This window comes from Mesoplodon densirostris, chromosome 7 (assembly GCF_025265405.1).
Source record: "Mesoplodon densirostris isolate mMesDen1 chromosome 7, mMesDen1 primary haplotype, whole genome shotgun sequence".
NCBI classification, from domain to species: domain Eukaryota; kingdom Metazoa; phylum Chordata; class Mammalia; order Artiodactyla; family Ziphiidae; genus Mesoplodon; species Mesoplodon densirostris.
The window spans coordinates 38,865,431-38,882,999 of record NC_082667.1 but is presented as its reverse complement, the minus strand read 5'-3'; the positions used below and the strand labels follow the sequence as shown (position 1 = coordinate 38,882,999).

General features: G+C 39.4%; 1 protein-coding gene across 1 annotated transcript in view; it reads left to right on the top strand.

Annotated features, from left to right (window-relative positions):
- CEP57 (centrosomal protein 57) overlaps nucleotides 1-8,123 on the top strand; it is a 47,961-nt gene extending 39,838 nt beyond the window's left edge. Inside the window, exons 8-11 of the mRNA XM_060104806.1 lie at nucleotides 75-152; nucleotides 4,664-4,902; nucleotides 5,737-5,881; nucleotides 7,597-8,123. Of these exons, the coding sequence (XP_059960789.1) occupies nucleotides 75-152; nucleotides 4,664-4,902; nucleotides 5,737-5,881; nucleotides 7,597-7,830 (696 nt within the window). The 3' untranslated portion in view covers nucleotides 7,831-8,123. The remainder of the gene's footprint in view (nucleotides 1-74; nucleotides 153-4,663; nucleotides 4,903-5,736; nucleotides 5,882-7,596) is intronic.
- Nucleotides 8,124-17,569: the final 9,446 nt, after the last annotated feature.

Sequence of the window (17,569 nt, the reverse complement as noted above, 5' to 3'; positions counted from 1 at the left end):
TCAGGTTAGTCCTATATAGCCAGCTTTTATCATCATGTGAGTAAAATTGCTCTTCTTTTTTCTTTTCCATGCAGAAAGGTTCTAGGAACTGTTTTGCTGCACAACCACATTATAGATTATGCTTGGGTGATATGCCATTTGTAGCTGGAAAGGTGAGTTGGTCGAACTGTGGCTTTTTTTGTACAACTTAGATCTTTGAATTAAATCCACTCATCTGCCTGTATACCTATAAATGGCAGAAATTTTTTTCTGCTTTTTTACCAATTGGATCATAGTGATTTGAGAATGAGATAAAGGAAAGTTTTATGGGACTGGGGGAGCAGGGAGGAGACTGGGGGGACACTTTAAAGCAGGTAGAGTCTATGCAGAAGGGAAGTTATGAGCAAAAGCAGAGACTCTGGTTTGCAGAAGGTGTGGTTGCAGATAGGAAATAGTATATTTGTAGCACTGGATTTTTAGTATCAGCCTTGTTGATTTGTATTTTATAGATATTTAAATGAAAAGAAGTCACATCCTCTGTGTCCTCACATGCTTATTACTTATAGGATTCATTCTCCAAGAAGCAGTCATACATAGACTTGAATCTTAAGTTCCTTTAGTGCTTAAAAATGTGGAGATGATAATTTTATCAAATATCAGCAAGTACTGGGTGATTTCTAAGAAGTGCTTAACATTGTGTTTATACCACTTTTTCATTAATGTTTGTGTTGCTGGTTGTTTCATGTATAGATGCCTTGAGTATCCAACTAGATTGTGAATTTGAGAAGCTTGAGGAGTAAATTTTAATTTTAGGTATTTATTTGTTTATTTTAACCCCATAGTAAATCCTCAGTGAAAGCTTAGGGAATGAACTATTTCCTAGCTTTTCCACTTGCCCTTTGTAGATGTGTGCGGCCAGATCACTTTTAAAAAGTTTTGTCGTTGGCTGTCCTTTACCCTAAATTTAACCTCTTCTTAGATTGCAGATCATCTTTTGACCTACCAAGGTCAAAAGGTTCATCTCTGAACCTTTGTTCCTAACCAAGGTTCTTCTACTTTGCCATAGAATCTTTGAGTTGGGCTGGGAAGTTTCTCAAAGGATGACCAGCTGCATCAGAATCATTGACTCTGCATCTGAAAAAGCAGATTACGAAGCCCCACCACAGTTCTACTAAATCAGAATTTTCTGGGTGTGGGACCTAGAAAGTATAGTCAGTTGTTCCCGAGTCTCAATCTAATGTTCATTTAGATTTGGGACCCACTTAGTACAGTTCCCTGTCCAATGTTTTCATTATGTAAACATCCAGAATAATGGTCATGTACTCTGTCCAAATACATCTACTGATGAGACCTCATTATACCCTCAAACAGCCCTTCACAGTTCTAGACAGCTTTATTTGAAAGTTCCTAAGTGAGATGAAATCTGTCACTATAAATTCTACTCATTGGTATTTTTTTTTTCTGCTCTCAGGGATCCACATAGACCAAATGAACCCTTAACTATAGGAAAATTTTAAAACTTTAGAAGATAGCTATATCTTTTTTTAATCTTATATTGATAATAGATTAAGGGTTCTTTTTGTTTTAATTAACTATTTTTTGGCTGTGTCGTGTCTGAGTTGCAGCATGTGGTATCTTTGTTGAGGCATGCAGGATCTTTTGTTGCGGCGCAAAGACTCTTCATTGCAGTGTGCGGGCTTCTCTCTAGTTGTGGTGTGCCGGTTTTCTCTTCTCTAGTTGCAGCACGCAGGCTCCAGAGCATGTGGGCTCTGTAGTTTGCGGCCCGTGGGTTCTCTAGTTGAGGCGCCTGGGCTCAGTAGTTGTGACGCACAGGCTTAGTTGCCCCACAGCATGTGGGATCTTTGTTCCCAGACCAGGGATTGAACCCATGTTCCCTGCATTGGAAGGCGGATTCTTTACCACTGGACCACCAGGGAAGTCCCAGATAGCTGTATCTTTATTCTCATCTCCTTATTCTAGGTTATAAATAATTCTTTTTCTTCAGCTATTCATCATAAGATATGCTTTATGAGTTTCTTAACCACCTCCTCACTCTCTTCCTGAATCGAATATAGTCCTCTAAATGTGGTGTGACTAGCACAGGATAGAGTCTTGGTCATTTTCTGGATAGTCTGTTAACTCAGGCTAGCATCACATTAATGTTATGGGGAAGCCACAGCATCCCTTTCGCTCATTAATTCTAGAGTCATCTGCAGTAATAGGTCTTCTACTTAGTCTTAGCATCAGCCTCTCTAGGTCCTATACTTGTGGAGTTGATTTTTATACAGAATTTTTAATCAAATGCAGTACTATAGGAATTGATTCACCTATCCCACATTAGATTAGAATCTAGTTCAGTCTTCCATTATGTATGTGTTATCCCCAAATTTAATTTGCCTATCTTTGGTAATTCTCACTGAAGTCATTAATACTTGAACAGGACAGGTTCAAAGATAGGGCTTTTCAACCTGAGGTCTTCTTTTGAAGTTGTAATTTGTACTTTTTGTGAAATATTCAAACAGCTAAGAATGCTGTCATCTGAGTGTTTCCCAAACTTATCTGTTGTGGAGGACCAGTTTTTATTTTTATTTATACATTGTCATAAACCAGTACATTTGTAAAGTGAAATAAAGGTGAATTACTAGAAAAAATGAAATTTAAAAGACAAAATAAACGTTACAATTTTTCTAATTACGAGATTCGAGACATAAAATTTCCTTAATAGTCAGAAAAATAACAGGAAAAAGAACTTCAAGATTCTTTTAGCTCTTCTAGTTCCTTTGCCTTTCCATGTGAATTTTAGAAAAAACGTCTCTACCAAAGAAAAGGTCTTGCTGGAATTTTGATAGGAACTGTATTAATTTGGGAGGATTGACATCCTTCTTGAGTCTTTCAGCCCATGAGAATGGTACATCTCTTACTTATTTAGATCTTTGATTTCTTTCATCAGGATTTTCATGGTATTAGTCCCATTCCTGTTTTATCAGATTTATATACAACTTTTTTTTGAGCAATTGTAAATTGTGTTGTTTTAATTTCAGCTTCTACATGATCATTGTTAGTACATTTGAGTTTTTATGTTAATCTTACATTCTGTGACCTTGCTGAATTCACTTATTAGTCCTAGGAATTATTTCTTGGATTTACGTAAGCTTTTCTATGTGAAGAATCATGTCATTTGTAAATGAGGATAGTTTATTTCTTCCTTTTTACTTTGTGTGCCTTTTATTTCCTTTCTTGCCTTACTGCACTGGCTAGGATTTCCTGCATCATGTTGTAAGTAAGAGTGATGAGAGTGGATACCCTTGCCTTTTTGCTGATCTTCAGGGGAAAGGATTCAGTCTTTCACCGATAAGTATGATATTAGCTGTAGGTTCTTTGTTTGTGCTCTTTGTCAACTTGAGGAAATTTCTGTCTGTTCCTGCTTTGCTGAAAGTTTATACCCTTAATGGGTGTTGGATTTTTTCAAATGCTTTTCTTCATCAAATGATATGGTTATATGATTTTTCTTCTTTACCTTTTTTATATGCTGGATTACATAGATTCATTTTCAAACATTGAACTAGCCTTGCATTCCTGGAATAAACCCCACTTGGATGTGGTATATACATCTTTGTATATATATTACTAAATTCAATTTGCTACCTAACAACAAAAACTAGGATAAAAAGAGCATGTTTAGCTTAGCTGAGTGGTTTGCAAACCTGGCTGTTTAGAATCAACTGGCAGACTTTTAAATGTACATTTCTAAGCCTTGACCACACACTGATTGAGTTTGGCATGCTACCTAGGAATCTGCATTTTAAACTTGCTTATGGAGCCAAGTTGGCCCAACCATCTGTTTATAAATTGAAATTGCACATTGAGACTTGTTCAGTGTTCAAAATAAAAACAAAAATTTTGAGAGGGCTACCAGGTTTTTCCCGTTGCTTATGTGACAAGCATGAACTTAATGCTTCCTACTAGAGGACAGAGGAATGAATACGGTAATAGTCCCTATCACCTGGAAGTGCTTACACTACTTAATAGGTGGAAAAGACATGCAAACACAGTTACAATATATTGTGATAAATCCTGTGATCGAGATAAATGCCACAGGTGATCTGAGAATGGACCAATTAATTACCTGGATGTTTTAAGAAGGTCTACAAATCATGTATTTGAGCTGGGTTTTTCAAAAGGTATAAAAATTGGCACACAAAAGAAATGGCATGTGCAAATACAGTTCATTCAAATAGTGGAGAGCAGGTAGGAGATAGTGGGACCTGAGGCCAAGGTGTAGAAGTTGCAGCTTAGTGTTATAGGGCCTTGATTTCTGTGCTGAGGAGTTTGGACATTAGAGTCAGCAAGCTTAACATTAAATGGTGTCAAATAGAAGAACGTGATCAGAATAATATTTTCGGAGGATAACTGATAGAACTATGGAGTTAGAGGCTGAAGAGACTGGGAGCAGGGGACAGTTGGGATGTTCATCCATAGCTCATAGAGATGGGTATGTAAGCCAAGTGGATAACACTAGGGTGGAGAGTAAGGGGAGACTGGAGATGCACTGTACACCAGGAGGCTTGTATCACAGGCTTTTCTGTGGAGGTGGAGAGGGTCTTTTTACCCAGGCTTAGGGGGGAAAGAGAAAACATTTTTCTAGAGGATGTGGCTTCAGTTACTTCTCTTCATTTTTCTTCAGTCCACCAGCCCTAGTCATGCTGTGGTAGCCAATGTTCAACATGTCTTACATCTACTGAAGCAACACAGTAAAGTCTTGTGCAATGATCGAGTAGTCAGCAGTGTTCCTTTGGCAAAGCAAGTGTCTTCACGAAGTGGGAAAAGCAAGAAGTCAGCAACGCCTCCCCCCTGTAGCAGCATTAATGAAGAGCTGGCAGAAGTCTTAGAGACTTTACAACATGAATTTGGGCAAATGAGCTTGTGAGTTTCAGTTTTTTCGTTTTTTAGTTATATTTAGTTCTAAAACCTCATTTAACTTCTTGGTGACTTTATTAATTCTGTTTTTCATGTTTCAATATTTTAAGAAATATTTGTTGAACACAGTCCTTGCACCAACCACTGAACAAGTTACTAGGACTTTAACCAATACAACTGTTCTGGGTGAAATTTCTCCTTTTTCTATAATTGTTAAATGTTTTGGAGACCAAGGTTTACATTTAAGTTTTATTTCCTTGTTTGGGAGCTTGATCTACATTAACTTTGGCTAAACGTAACTGATAAGTTAGGAAGTGAGTGTTTGAAGAACAAGATCCTTCTCTAGACTTTCCTTTTCTACATATGTACTGCTCTTGTGGGGGAGGTGGAGATATAAGTAATTAGCTCTTTCAAATTAAGAACTTTTCTTGCATTTGCATCCAGTACCTTTTTTAAACTTTTACACTATCACTAATAATATGGAAAATTTTGCTCTGTTTTAAAAAATTGAGTCTTTTTTTTTTTTTAGGTTTGTTTTTGGGTTTTTTTTGTGGACCATTTTTAAAGTCTTTATTGAATTTGTTACAGAATTGCTTCTGTTTTTTTTATGTTTTGGTTTTTTGGCCTTGAGGCATTTGGGATCTTAGCTCCCCGACCAGGGATCGAACCTGCACCCCTACACTGGAAGGCGAAGTCTTAACCACTGGACCACCAGGGAAGTCCCAAAATTGAGTCATTTTTTAATGCACAGAGCAGTGGTCCCATGGTGAGTGAGATGTAGTGGACTTAACCAGCTAACACAGAAAACTTAACCAAGCTCTCCTTCTGTTTTTTATACAGTGATCACCAGCAGCTTGTGAAACTTATCCAAGAATCACGAACCACTGAACTGAAAGACAACCTAGAGTGCGAACTGGAGGCATTAGTGGGCAGGATGGAGGCAAAGGCCAATCAAATAACTCAAGTTCGAAAATATCAAGCCCAAGTAACTCTGTTTTCCTTAACTCATTTGTAATGATTAAAAAACAAGAGTAAAACAGAACAAAACAACCCCTTTTCTTCAAATATGTTAATTGATGCCCTTGTAAGTGTATCATAGATAGAAAGCTACAGGAAGTATTTTTCACTGTAGACACTTATTAATTCATTGCATTAGTTATTAAGAATTGGTGTTAAGCAGGCTAAGAAAGAAGACACTGTCTTGAAGTCTCTGAGTAGATTTTATAATCTAAAATACATCTTACAAGTACTGAATATATTTAATATTCTTATATGAACAAGCTTTACCTCTGTGATGAGTTTAAATGATTCAAAGTTTACCCAGGTCTTTTTAAAAACACCTAGAAATTCTTAATTTCTAAAGGAATAAATCAGATGTAAATATGTGAAAAAGATCTTTAGTTACATTTACGTTACTAATTATATTAATAAAACAACCATGTATTTAAGTACCTACTAAGTGCAATGGGAAGTCACACTCCAGGGTTTCCATCCAGAGAGAAATGTAATGATTGGTGTATTTAAGAGATGACTGTGACTGCCGGGAGGGGGTAGAGACAGGAGAGAGGCTGTGAGACCAACTACGCCATTTAAGCTTATCTTGATCAGAGGTTACCGGTGACTGCAGTTGGAGGAAGTAGACAGATTTGAGGTGAGTCTTGGAAATAGAATTATCAGGGCTGCTTGCTGCTGGATATCATGTGGAGGGAGAGGACGGTGGTACAGCTGACTGAAACGGAGAAGACTGGTAGCAGAACAGGTTGTCAGACATTTATTAATTGGTTGCTGTGTAATAGGCACAATGCTGAGTGCTCTATGTCATCTTATTTAATTTTCATGGAAGGCTTATGAAGTGAGTATATATTGCATTTTACAAATGAGGAAACTGGAGCCAAGGTCCTGGGAGGTGAGCATACCCTAAAATGAAATTATTTAACTTGCCCAAGGATATTGGCTCACTGGTAAATGGCAGAGGTATGATGGCAGACTGGGGTCTTTGCAACTCCAAAACCTAGCTTTTTAAGCATTTTTTCCCAAAGTTCACATACTAAAAATAAAAGAATAAATGCAAGCAAATGATTCCTATAGGAGTAATGATCTAATTTGTTTCCTGTACATTAGATTTAACTTTATTCTAATGGAACACCAGTGTGCCAGCAGCGATTTATTTCAGCCAGCAGCTAAAGTAAAAATAAAGCTCCCTATTTGAAATAAATTATTCTAAAAGGTGAAATAATAAAATTAAAAATCCTTTTCATAGTATTAATACATTACCATTACATCCCTTCATCCAACTGCAACGTGCTTCTTTGTCTGTGCAGACTAGTTTCTAGGATGCCTTTCTCAGTGTATTAGAATCCTGTCTTCCATTTCCCATGTCAGATTTTTTTGCCGCCTCCTTGAGACCTTCCCCTGAACTCCCTTGCTTCTCACTCACCCTGTGCTATACTTTGGCAACTCTTAACTTCTGATACAGCACCAGAATTGATGTGTTGACTCTTGTTTACAGGTGTTTATGTCACTATATATTTTAAACACTGTTAAATGACTAGTACAATAGATTTTTGAAGCCTTTAAAAATATAAATCCAGAATATATTATATGCGTTTTAGTTAGTATGAGAGTTAGAAATACCAGTTTTCAGAAAAATAGGTTTTCATTAATTTCTCCTTTTTTCCCTGCCTTGGCTTTTTGGTATAGCTGGAGAAACAGAAGTTGCGGAAGCAGAAGAGGGAATTAAGAACCACCAAAAAGACTCTTGATGAGGAAGGAAACAGCAGCGGCCGTTCTTCTGCAACCACAGGGACCACAAATAAGAAGGGCTTTGCCAAACCGAGACCTGGAGAAAAAAGCAGGAAAAATCTTCAGTTATTGAAGGACCTGCAAACCATACAGAATTCATTACAGAACAATAGTTTGTGTTGGGTTTACTGACTGGTACCAGGTCATAAATGTTATTCACATAATCCGTACCTCATCAATCAGATGCTGACAGTTTACTTTCCAGGTCTCACACTCTTACGTTGGAATTAATTAATAGCAGGTATTAAGGGGCCCAAGTTTCATTACACAGGCTTATTGTGTTACGTATCACAACTAAATGTTAAACCATCTAAATGGAAACCAGGGGAGTTTTAAAGGCCAAGAAGCCACACATACTCTGTTTCTTTGTTTGAGATGAATTTGCTGTACTGAGATATTGCACTTTGTAAACAAATTACCAATTTTCTACTTGTGGGTGTGATTTTTTTACATAGTTCTATATATCTAAGTAAGATGAGGTTTAAGTTATGAAAGTATGAGGCTGTCCCATAGGCAGTGTTTGAAAAGTCTCATTTTTACATCTTCCCCTGGTGTGAATCGCCCACTTCTCCTTTTCAATGCAACCATTAAATGTACTTTGCTTCAACTATTAATGGGGGTTTTCTATATTTAAATATTTATACATATTTAAGAGGATTGTTTTCTTTTGCTCTTTGACACTTCAAACATTGATCAGTGTTAAATACGTTATCGATGTTAATCCACCATTAAAATTTTTTTTTATTTTTTTTCTTAGTCTCTGCTTTACAACAAAGTGAATCAGTCATACATATACATCTGTTCCAACATCCCCTCCCTCCTGTGTCTCCCTCCCTCCCCCCTCCCCATCCCCCCCCTCCAGGCGGCCACAAAGCACGGAGTCGATCCCCCCCTCGCCACGCGGCCACCCCCCACCATCCATCCACCCCACGCCCGGCAGTGTATACACGTCCATGCCTCTCCTCTGCCCCGTCACAGCCCACCCCCCCCATATCCCCAAGCCCACCCCCAGTAGGTCTGTGTCTCTATTCCTGTTTTACCCCTACGTTCTTCATGACATTTTTTTTTTCTTAAATTCCGTATATATGTGTTAGCATACGGTATTTGTCTTTCTCTTTCTGACTTACTTCACTCTGTATGACAGACTCTAGGTCTATCCACCTCATTACAAATAGCTCAATTTCGTTTCTTTTTATGGCTGAGTAATATTCCATTGTATATATGTGCCACATCTTCTTTATCCATTCATCCGATGATGGACACTTAGGCTGTTTCCAGCTCCGGGCTATTGTGAATAGAGCTGCAATGAACATTTTGGTACATGTCTCTTTTTGAATTATGGTTTTCTCAGGGTATATGCCTAGTAGTGGGATGGCTGGGTCATATGGTAGTTCTATTTGTAGTTTTTTAAGGAACCTCCATACTGTTCTCCATAGTGGCTGTACCAATTCACATTCCCACCAGCAGTGCAAGAGTGTTCCCTTTTCTCCACACCCTCTCCAGCATTTATTGTTTCTAGATTTCTTGATGATGGCCATTCTGACTGGTGTGAGATGATATCTCATTGTAGTTTTGATTTGCATTTCTCTAATGATTAATGACGTCGAGCATTCTTTCATGTGTTTGTTGGCAGTCTGTATATCTTCTTTGGAGAAATGCCTATTTAAGTCTTCTGCCCATTTTTGGATTGGGTTGTTTGTTTTTTTGCTATTGAGCTGCATGAGCTGCTTATAAATTTTGGAGATTGATCCTTTGTCAGTTGCTTCATTTGCAAATATTTTCTCCCATTCTGAGGGTTGTCTTTTGGTCTTGTTTATGGTTTCCTTTGCTGTGCAAAAGCTTTGAAGTTTCATTAGGTCCCATTTGTTTATCTTTGTTTTTATTTCCATTTCTCTAGGAGGTGGGTCCAAAAGGACCTTGGTGTGATTTATGTCATAGAGTGTTTTGCCTATATTTTCCTCTAAGAGTTTGATAGTGTCTAGCCTTACATTTAGGTCTTTAATCCATTTTGAGCTTATTTTTGTGTATGGTGTTAGGGAATGATCTAATCTCATACTTTTACATGTCCCTGTCCAGTTTTCCCAGCACCACTTATTGAAGAGGCTGTCCTTTCTCCACTGTACATTCCTGCCTCCTTTATCAAAGGTAAGTTGACCATATGTGCGTGGGTTTATCTCTGGGCTTTCTATCCTGTTCCATTGATCTATCTTTCTGTTTTTGTGCCAGTACCACACTGTCTTGATTACTGTAGCTTTGTAGTATAGTCTGAAGTCAGGGAGCCTGATTCCTCCAGCTCCGTTTTTTGTTCTCAAGATTGCTTTGGCTATTCGGGGTCTTTTGTTTTTCCAAACAAATTTTGAAATTTTTTGTTCTAGTTCTGTGAAAAATGCCAGTGGTAGTTTGATAGGGATTGCATTGAATCTGTAGATTGCTTTGGGTAGTAGAGTCATTTTCACAATATTGATTCTTCTAATGCAGGAGCATGGTATATCTATCCATCTATTTGTATCATCTTTAATTTCTTTCATCAGTGTCTTATAATTTTCTGCACAGGTCTTTTGTCTCCTTAGGTAGGTTTATTCCTAGATATTTTATTCTTTTTGTTGCAATGGTAAATGGGAGTGTTTCCTTGATTTCATTTTCAGATTTTTCATCATTAGTGTACAGGAATGCCAGAGATTTCTGTACATTAATTTTGTATCCTGCTACTTTACCAAATTCATTGATTAGCTCTAGTAGTTTTTTGGTAGCATCTTAAGGATTCTCTATGTATAGTATCATGTCATCTGCAAACAGTGACAGCTTTACTTCTTCTTTTCCAATTTGGATTTCTTTTATTTCCTTTTCTTCTCTGATTGCTGTGGCTAAAACTTCCAAAACTAAGTTGAATAAGAGTGAGAGTGGGCAGCCTTGTCTTGTTCCTGATCTTAGTGGAAATGCTTTCAGTTTTTCACCATTGAGGACAATGTTGGCTGTGGGTTTGTCATATATGGCCTTTATTATGTTGAGGAAAGTTCCCTCTATGCCTACTTTCTGCAGGGTTTTTATCATAAATGGGTGTTGAATTTTGTCGAAAGCTTTCTCTGCATCTATTGAGATGATCATATGGTTTTTCTTCTTCAATTTGTTAATATGGTGTATCACATTGATTGATTTGCGTATATTGAAGAATCCTTGCATTCCTGGAATAAACCCCACTTGATCATGGTGTATGATCCTTTTAATGTGCTGTTGGATTCTGTTTGCTGGTATTTTGTTGAGGATTTTTGCATCTATGTTCATCAGTGATATTGGCCTGTAGTTTTCTTTCTTTGTGACATCCTTGCCTGGTTTTGGTATCAAGGTGATGGTGGCCTCGTAGAATGAGTTTGGGAGTGCTCCTCCCTCTGCTATATTTTGGAAGAGTTTGAGAAGGATAGGTGTTAGCTCTTCTCTAAATGTTTGATAGAATTCGCCTGTGCAGCCATCTGGTCCTGGGCTTTTGTTTGTTGGAAGATTTTTAATCACAGTTTCAATTTCAGTGCTTGTGATTGGTCTGTTCATATTTTCTATTTCTTCCTGATTCAGTCTTGGCAGGTTGTGCATTTCTGAGAATTTGTCCATTTCTTCCAGGTTGTCCATTTTATTGGCAGAGTTTCTTGTAGTAATCTCTCATGATCTTTTGTATTTCTGCAGTGTTAGTTGTTACTTCTCCTTTTTCATTTCTAATTCTATTGATTTGAGTCTTCTCCCTTTTTTTCTTGATGAGTCTGGCTAATGGTTTATCAATTTTGTTTATCTTCTCAAAGAACCAGCTTTTAGTTTTATTGATCTTCGCTATCATTTCCTTCATTTCTTTTTCATTTATTTCTGATCTGATCTTTATGATTTCTTTCCTTCTGCTAACTTTGGTGGTTTTTCGTTCTTCTTTCTCTAATTGCTTTAGTTGCAGGGTCAGGTTGTTTACTCGAGATGTTTCCTGTTTCTTAAGGTGGGATTGTATTGCTATAAATTTCCCCCTTAGGACTGCTTTTGCTGCGTCCCATAGGTTTTGGGTCGTCATGTCTCCATTGTCATTTGTTTCTAGGTATTTTTTAATTTCCTCTTTCATTTCTTTAGTGATCACTTCGTTATTGAGTAGTGTATTGTTTAGCCTCCATGTGTTTGTATTTTTTACAGATCTTTTCCTGTAATTGATGTCTAGTCTCATAGCATTGTGGTCGGAAAAGACACTTGATACAATTTCAATTTTCTTAAATTTACCAAGGCTTGATTTGTGACCCAATATATGATCTATCCTGGAGAATGTTCCATGAGCACTTGACAAAAATGTGTATTCTTTTGTTTTTGGATGGAATGCCCTATAAATATCAATTAAGTCCATCTTGTTTAATGTATCATTTAAAGCTTGTGTTTCCTTATTTATTTTCATTTTGGATGATCTGTCCATTGGTGAAAGTGGGGTGTTAAAGTCCCCTACTATGATTGTGTTACTGCTGATTTCTCCTTTTATGGCTGTTAGTATTTGCCTTATGTATTGAGGTGCTCCTATGTTGGGTGCATAAATATTTACAATTGTTATATCTTCTTGGAGCGATCCCTTTATCATTATGTAGTGTCCTTCGTTGTCTCTTCTAATAGTCTTTATTTTAAAGTCTGTTTTGTCTCATAAGAATTGCTACTCCAGCTTTCTTTTGGTTTCCATTTGCATGGAATATCTTTTTCCATCCCCTTTCAGTCTGTATGTGTCTCTAGGTCTGAAGTGGGTCTCTTGTAGACAGCATATATATGGGTCTTGTTTTTGTATCCATTCAGCCAATCTGTGTCTTTTGGTGGGAGCATTTAGTCCATTTACATTTAAGGTAATTATCGATATGTATGTTCCTATTCCCATTTTCTTAATTGTTTTGGGTTCGTTATTGTAGGTCTTTTCCTTCTGTTGTGTTTCTTGCCTAGAGAAGTTCCTTTAGCATTTGTTGTAAAGCTGGTTTGGTGGTGCTGAACTCTCAGCTTTTGCTTGTCTGTAAACGTTTTAATTTCTCCATCAAATCTGAATGAGATCCCTGCTGGGTAGAGTAATCTTGGTTGCAGGTTTTTCTCCTTCATCACTTTAATTATGTCCTGCCACTCCCTTCTGGCTTGTAGAGTTTCTGCTGAGAGATCAGCTGTTATCCTGATGGGGATTCCCTTGTGTGTTATTTGTTGTTTTTGCCTTGCTGCTTTTAATGATTTCTTTGTGTTTAATTTTTGACAGTTTGATTAATATGTGTCTTGGCGTATTTCTCCTTGGATTTATTCTGTATGGGACTCTCTGTGCCTCCTGGACTTGATTAACTATTTCCTTTCCCATATTAGGGAAGTTTTCAACTATAATCTCTTCAAATATTTTCTCAGTCCCTTTCTTTTTCTCTTCTTCTTCTGGAACCCCTATAATTCGAATGTTGGTGCGTTTAATGTTGTCCCAGAGGTCTCTGAGACTGTCCTCTGTTCTTTTCATTCTTTTTTCTTTATTTTGCTCTGCAGCAGTTATTTCCACTATTTTATCTTCCACCTCACTTATCCGTTCTTCTGCCTCAGTTATTCTGCTATTGACCCCATCTAGAGTATTTTTCATTTCATTTATTGTGTTTTTAATCGATGCTTGATTCATCTTTAGTTCTTCTAGGTCCTTGTTAACTGTTTCTTGCATTTTGTCTATTCTATTTCCAAGATTTTGGATCATGGAAATAGAATCTTGGATCATCTTTACTATCATTATTCTGAATTCTTTTTCAGGTAGACTGCCTATTACCTCTTCATTTGTTAGGTCTGGTAGGTTTTTATCTTGCTCCTTCACCTGCTGTGTGTTTTTTGTCTTCTCATTTTCCTTATCTTCCTGTGTTTGGGGTCTCCTTTTTGCAGGCTGCAGGTTCGTAGTTCCCATTGTTTTTGGTGTCTGTCCTCAGTGGCTAAGGTTGTTTCAGTAGGTTGTGTAGGCTTCCTGGTGGGGGGGACTAATGCCTGTGTTCTGGTGGTTGAGGCTCAATCTTGTCTTTCTGGTGGACAGGTCCACGTCTGGTGGTGTGTTTTGGGCTGCCTGTGGCCTTATTATGTTTTTAGGCAGCCTCTCTGTTAATGGGTGGGGTTGTGTTCCTGCCTTGCTAGTTGCTTGGCATAGGGTGACCAGCACTCTAGTTTGCTGGTCGTTGACTGAAGCTGGGTGCTGGTGTTGAGATGGAGATCTCTGGGATATTTTCGCCTCTTGATATTATGTGGAGCTGGGAGGTCTCTTGTGGACCCGTGTCCTGAAGTTGGCTCTCCCACTTCAGAGGCACAGCACTGACTCCTGGCTGCAGCACCAAGAGCCTTTCATCTACCCGGCTCAGAATAAAAGGGAGAAAATGTAGAAAGAAATAATTAGTAGAAGAAAGAGAGAAAGAAAGGAAGAAGGAAAGAAAGGAAGGAAGGAAGAAAGAATGGAGGGAGGGAGGGAGGGAGGAAGGAAAGAAAAAGTGAAAGGAAAAAGGGAGGGAGGGAGGAAGGAAAGAGAGAAAGGGGCGGAGGGAGGGAGGGAGGAAGGAAAAAGAAGAGAAAGTTAAATAGAATAAAGTATAAAATATAGTAGCATTATTAAAAATAAAAAAGTAATTATTGAAAAAAAAAAAACGGACGGATAGAACCCTGGGACCTATGGTGGAAGCAAAGCTATACAGAGAAAATCTCACACAGAAGCATACACATACACATTCACAAAAAGAGAACAGGGGAAAAATCGAAAATCTTGCTCTCAAAGTCCACCTCCTCAATTTGGGATAATTCGTTGTAAAAAGAGGAAAAGGGGAAAAAGTCTGAAACCTTGCCCTCAAAGTCCACCTCTTGAATTTGGGATAATTCGTTGTAAAAAGAGGGAAAGGGGAAAAAATCTTAAATCTTGTCCTCAAAGTCCACTTCCTCAATTTGGGATGATTCGCTGTCCATTCATGCACTCCACAGACGCAGGGCACATCAAGCGGAGCGTGGAGCTTTAATCCGCTGCCTCCGAGGCTGCACAGAGAGATTTCCCTGTCTCTGCTCTCACAGCTCCCGGGTCTCAGCCTTGGACCTGGCCCCGCCTCTGCGCGTAGGTCACTGGAGGGCGTCCGTTCTTCGCTCAGACAGGACGGGTTTAAAGGAGCTGCTGATTCGGGGGCTCTGGCTCACTCAGGCCGAGGGGAGGGAGGGGCACGCAGTGCGGGGCGGGCCTGCAGCGGCAGAGGCCGGCGTGACGTTGCACCAGCCCGAGGCGCTCAGTGCGCTTTCCCAGGGAAGCCGTCCCTGGGTCCCGGGACCCTGGCAGTGGCGGGCTGCACAGGCTCCCCGGAAGGGGGGGTGGACGGTGACCTGGGCTCGCACACAGGCCTTGTGGCGGCGGCAGCAGCAACCCCAGTGTCCCACGCCCGTCTCCAGTGTCCGCGCTTTCAGCCGCGGTTCGCGCCCGTCTCTGGAGCTTCTTTAAGCAGCGCTCTTAATGCCCTCTCCTCGGGCACCAGGAAACAAAAGGGAAGAAAAAGTCTCTTGCCTCTTCGGCAGCTCCAGACTTTTTTCCCGGACTCCCTCCGGGTTAGCCACAGAGCACCAACCCCTTCAGGCTCTCTTCCTGCCGCCAGCCCCAGTCCTCTCCCTGCACTCCGACCGAAACCTGATACCCGAGTCTCAGCTCCCAGCCCCACCCGCCCCGGCGGCCGAGCAGACAAGCCTCTCGGGCTGGTGTGTGCCTGAGGGCACCGATCCTCTGTGCGGGAATCTCTCCGCCTTGCCCTCCGCACCCCTGTTGCTGTGCTCTCCTCGGCTACTCCGAAGCTTTCCCCCTCTGCCACCCGCAGTCTCCGCCCACGAAGGGGCTTCTAGTGTGTGGAAACCCTTCTTCACGGCTCCCTCCCACGGGTGCAGGTCCCATCCCTATCCTTTTGTCTCTGTTTATTCTTTTTTCTTTTGCCCTACCCAGTTATATGGGGAGTTTCTTGCCTTTTGGGGGGTCTGAGGTCTTCTGTCAGCGTTCAGTAGGTGTTCTGTAGGAGTTGCTCCACGTGTAGATGAATTTCTGATGTATCTGTGGGGAGGAAGGTGATGTCCGCGTCTTATTCTTCCGCCATCTTCCCCATTAAAAACTTTTGAAGACCAAAGCATTCATTTTAAATCAGTTAACTGTGAAGATTACAAAAGCACGTTTAAAACTATAAACAAATTGTAAATGAAGTAAATGAAGTTTTAGAATGGAGAGAGAATGGGAGGTGTTGTAAAGCATATATGTTTGTATTTTTAGATAATACCTGTTTGTAACCATGCTATTTATTTCAAGGCATTATGGTTTTTAATCTTAAAACTTAGAAGAACCCCTTGGCTATTTACTTTTATTGGTGTACAGTGTGAGTGCAATATTAACTGTACACATGCAATTGTCATTTAATGTAAATCTTTTATAAATTTGCCACTGAAATCAATAAAGCAGCTTTTTTAAGGAAACACTGAAATTTTCCTTAACAGCCTGTTAATAAAGGCTTTATTTTTTGCAGTCTCTCAAAAAAATACTTTTAAGTAGGACATTAATGTATTATGAGAAACAGTAAGAACAGATGGTATTTAATACATAATTTACTTGCCTTTTTCATGCTTACATAGAAACTAGGCCCAACAAAACTGGATTATCTCATGGTATATGTTAAGATACTCTTAAGAGTACTAATGAACATGTTAACTAGATACTAAAGCGATTCCTTTTTTGCGTCCCCTGGGATTGAAATGGAGTTCTAGGATTTTATCTAGACAACAGCATGAATTGTAGTGGCTGGCTGGGCACTAAGCTTGTTAGGCCTTTTACTGAATTCATTGTCTACAAAGTTTTTAATTAAGTGTCCTTAGATTTGGGGGTATTTGTGAATCTCCTAAAATTGTATGTACACTTCTGCTTACATGTACAGTTTTCTTCCTTAGTAATAAGCAAGGTATGCTTACAAGTGGGCTGTAGACACCTGAATTACACGTTTCAGCACAGTGTGGTGGTGGCACAGAGGGAGGTGAGGCATGGCAGAGAAGGGAGTGATGAACAGGGATCATTTCCTGGAGGAGGAAGTGATGATTAAACTCTACAGAACAGGAATAACTCCAAGCGAGAACAGTTCCAGGTCAACAAGGTAAAAACAAAAGCAAGGAGGCAGGAATCTGCCCTTTATATGGGAGAATTGGGACTAGTTGAGCAGTACTAGTACATAAAAGTTGAGGTATGCCGATGAAAATAGAAGGGTAAGCAGACAAGTGACAGGAGGTTCAGGAGCTTTGACTTAACCACACAGGCCTCTAAATTTTATATCCCTGATCATAAAGGAAAAAGGTACACCTATGCAACCAACATTCACAGATAAATATAAAGTTATAAAACATAGAACTCTCTACTCAGAAGTTTTGTGTAAATATATAAAAAGTGCTAAGACAAGCCTACCAGGCTTCCACACACCTCAACGGATTATCTTTTTTTTCTCTTTTAGATTTGTTAGAAACACCTTTATTACAAGTGTTTTTCTTCATTACATGCATTACAGAATGGGTATCATTTGCATGCACTGAAATAACACTGCTGAACACAACTTCAGCTAGCTTTGTTGGAAGTATCTTTATTATGTCGTCTTAAGTACTTAACTACATGCATTATGAAATGGGTGGGTATCACTTCCAGTCCCTGAAATGACACTGTGCTGAACACAGCCTGCAAGTAGCTGTGTTAGAAACATCTTTATTATAAGGTGTTTTTTTTTTTTTTTTGCGGTACGCGGGCCTCTCACTGCTGTGGCCTCTCCTGTTGCGGAGCACAGGCTCCGGACGTGCAGGCTCAGCGGCCATGGCTTATGGGCCTAGCCGCTCCGCGGCATGTGGGATCTTC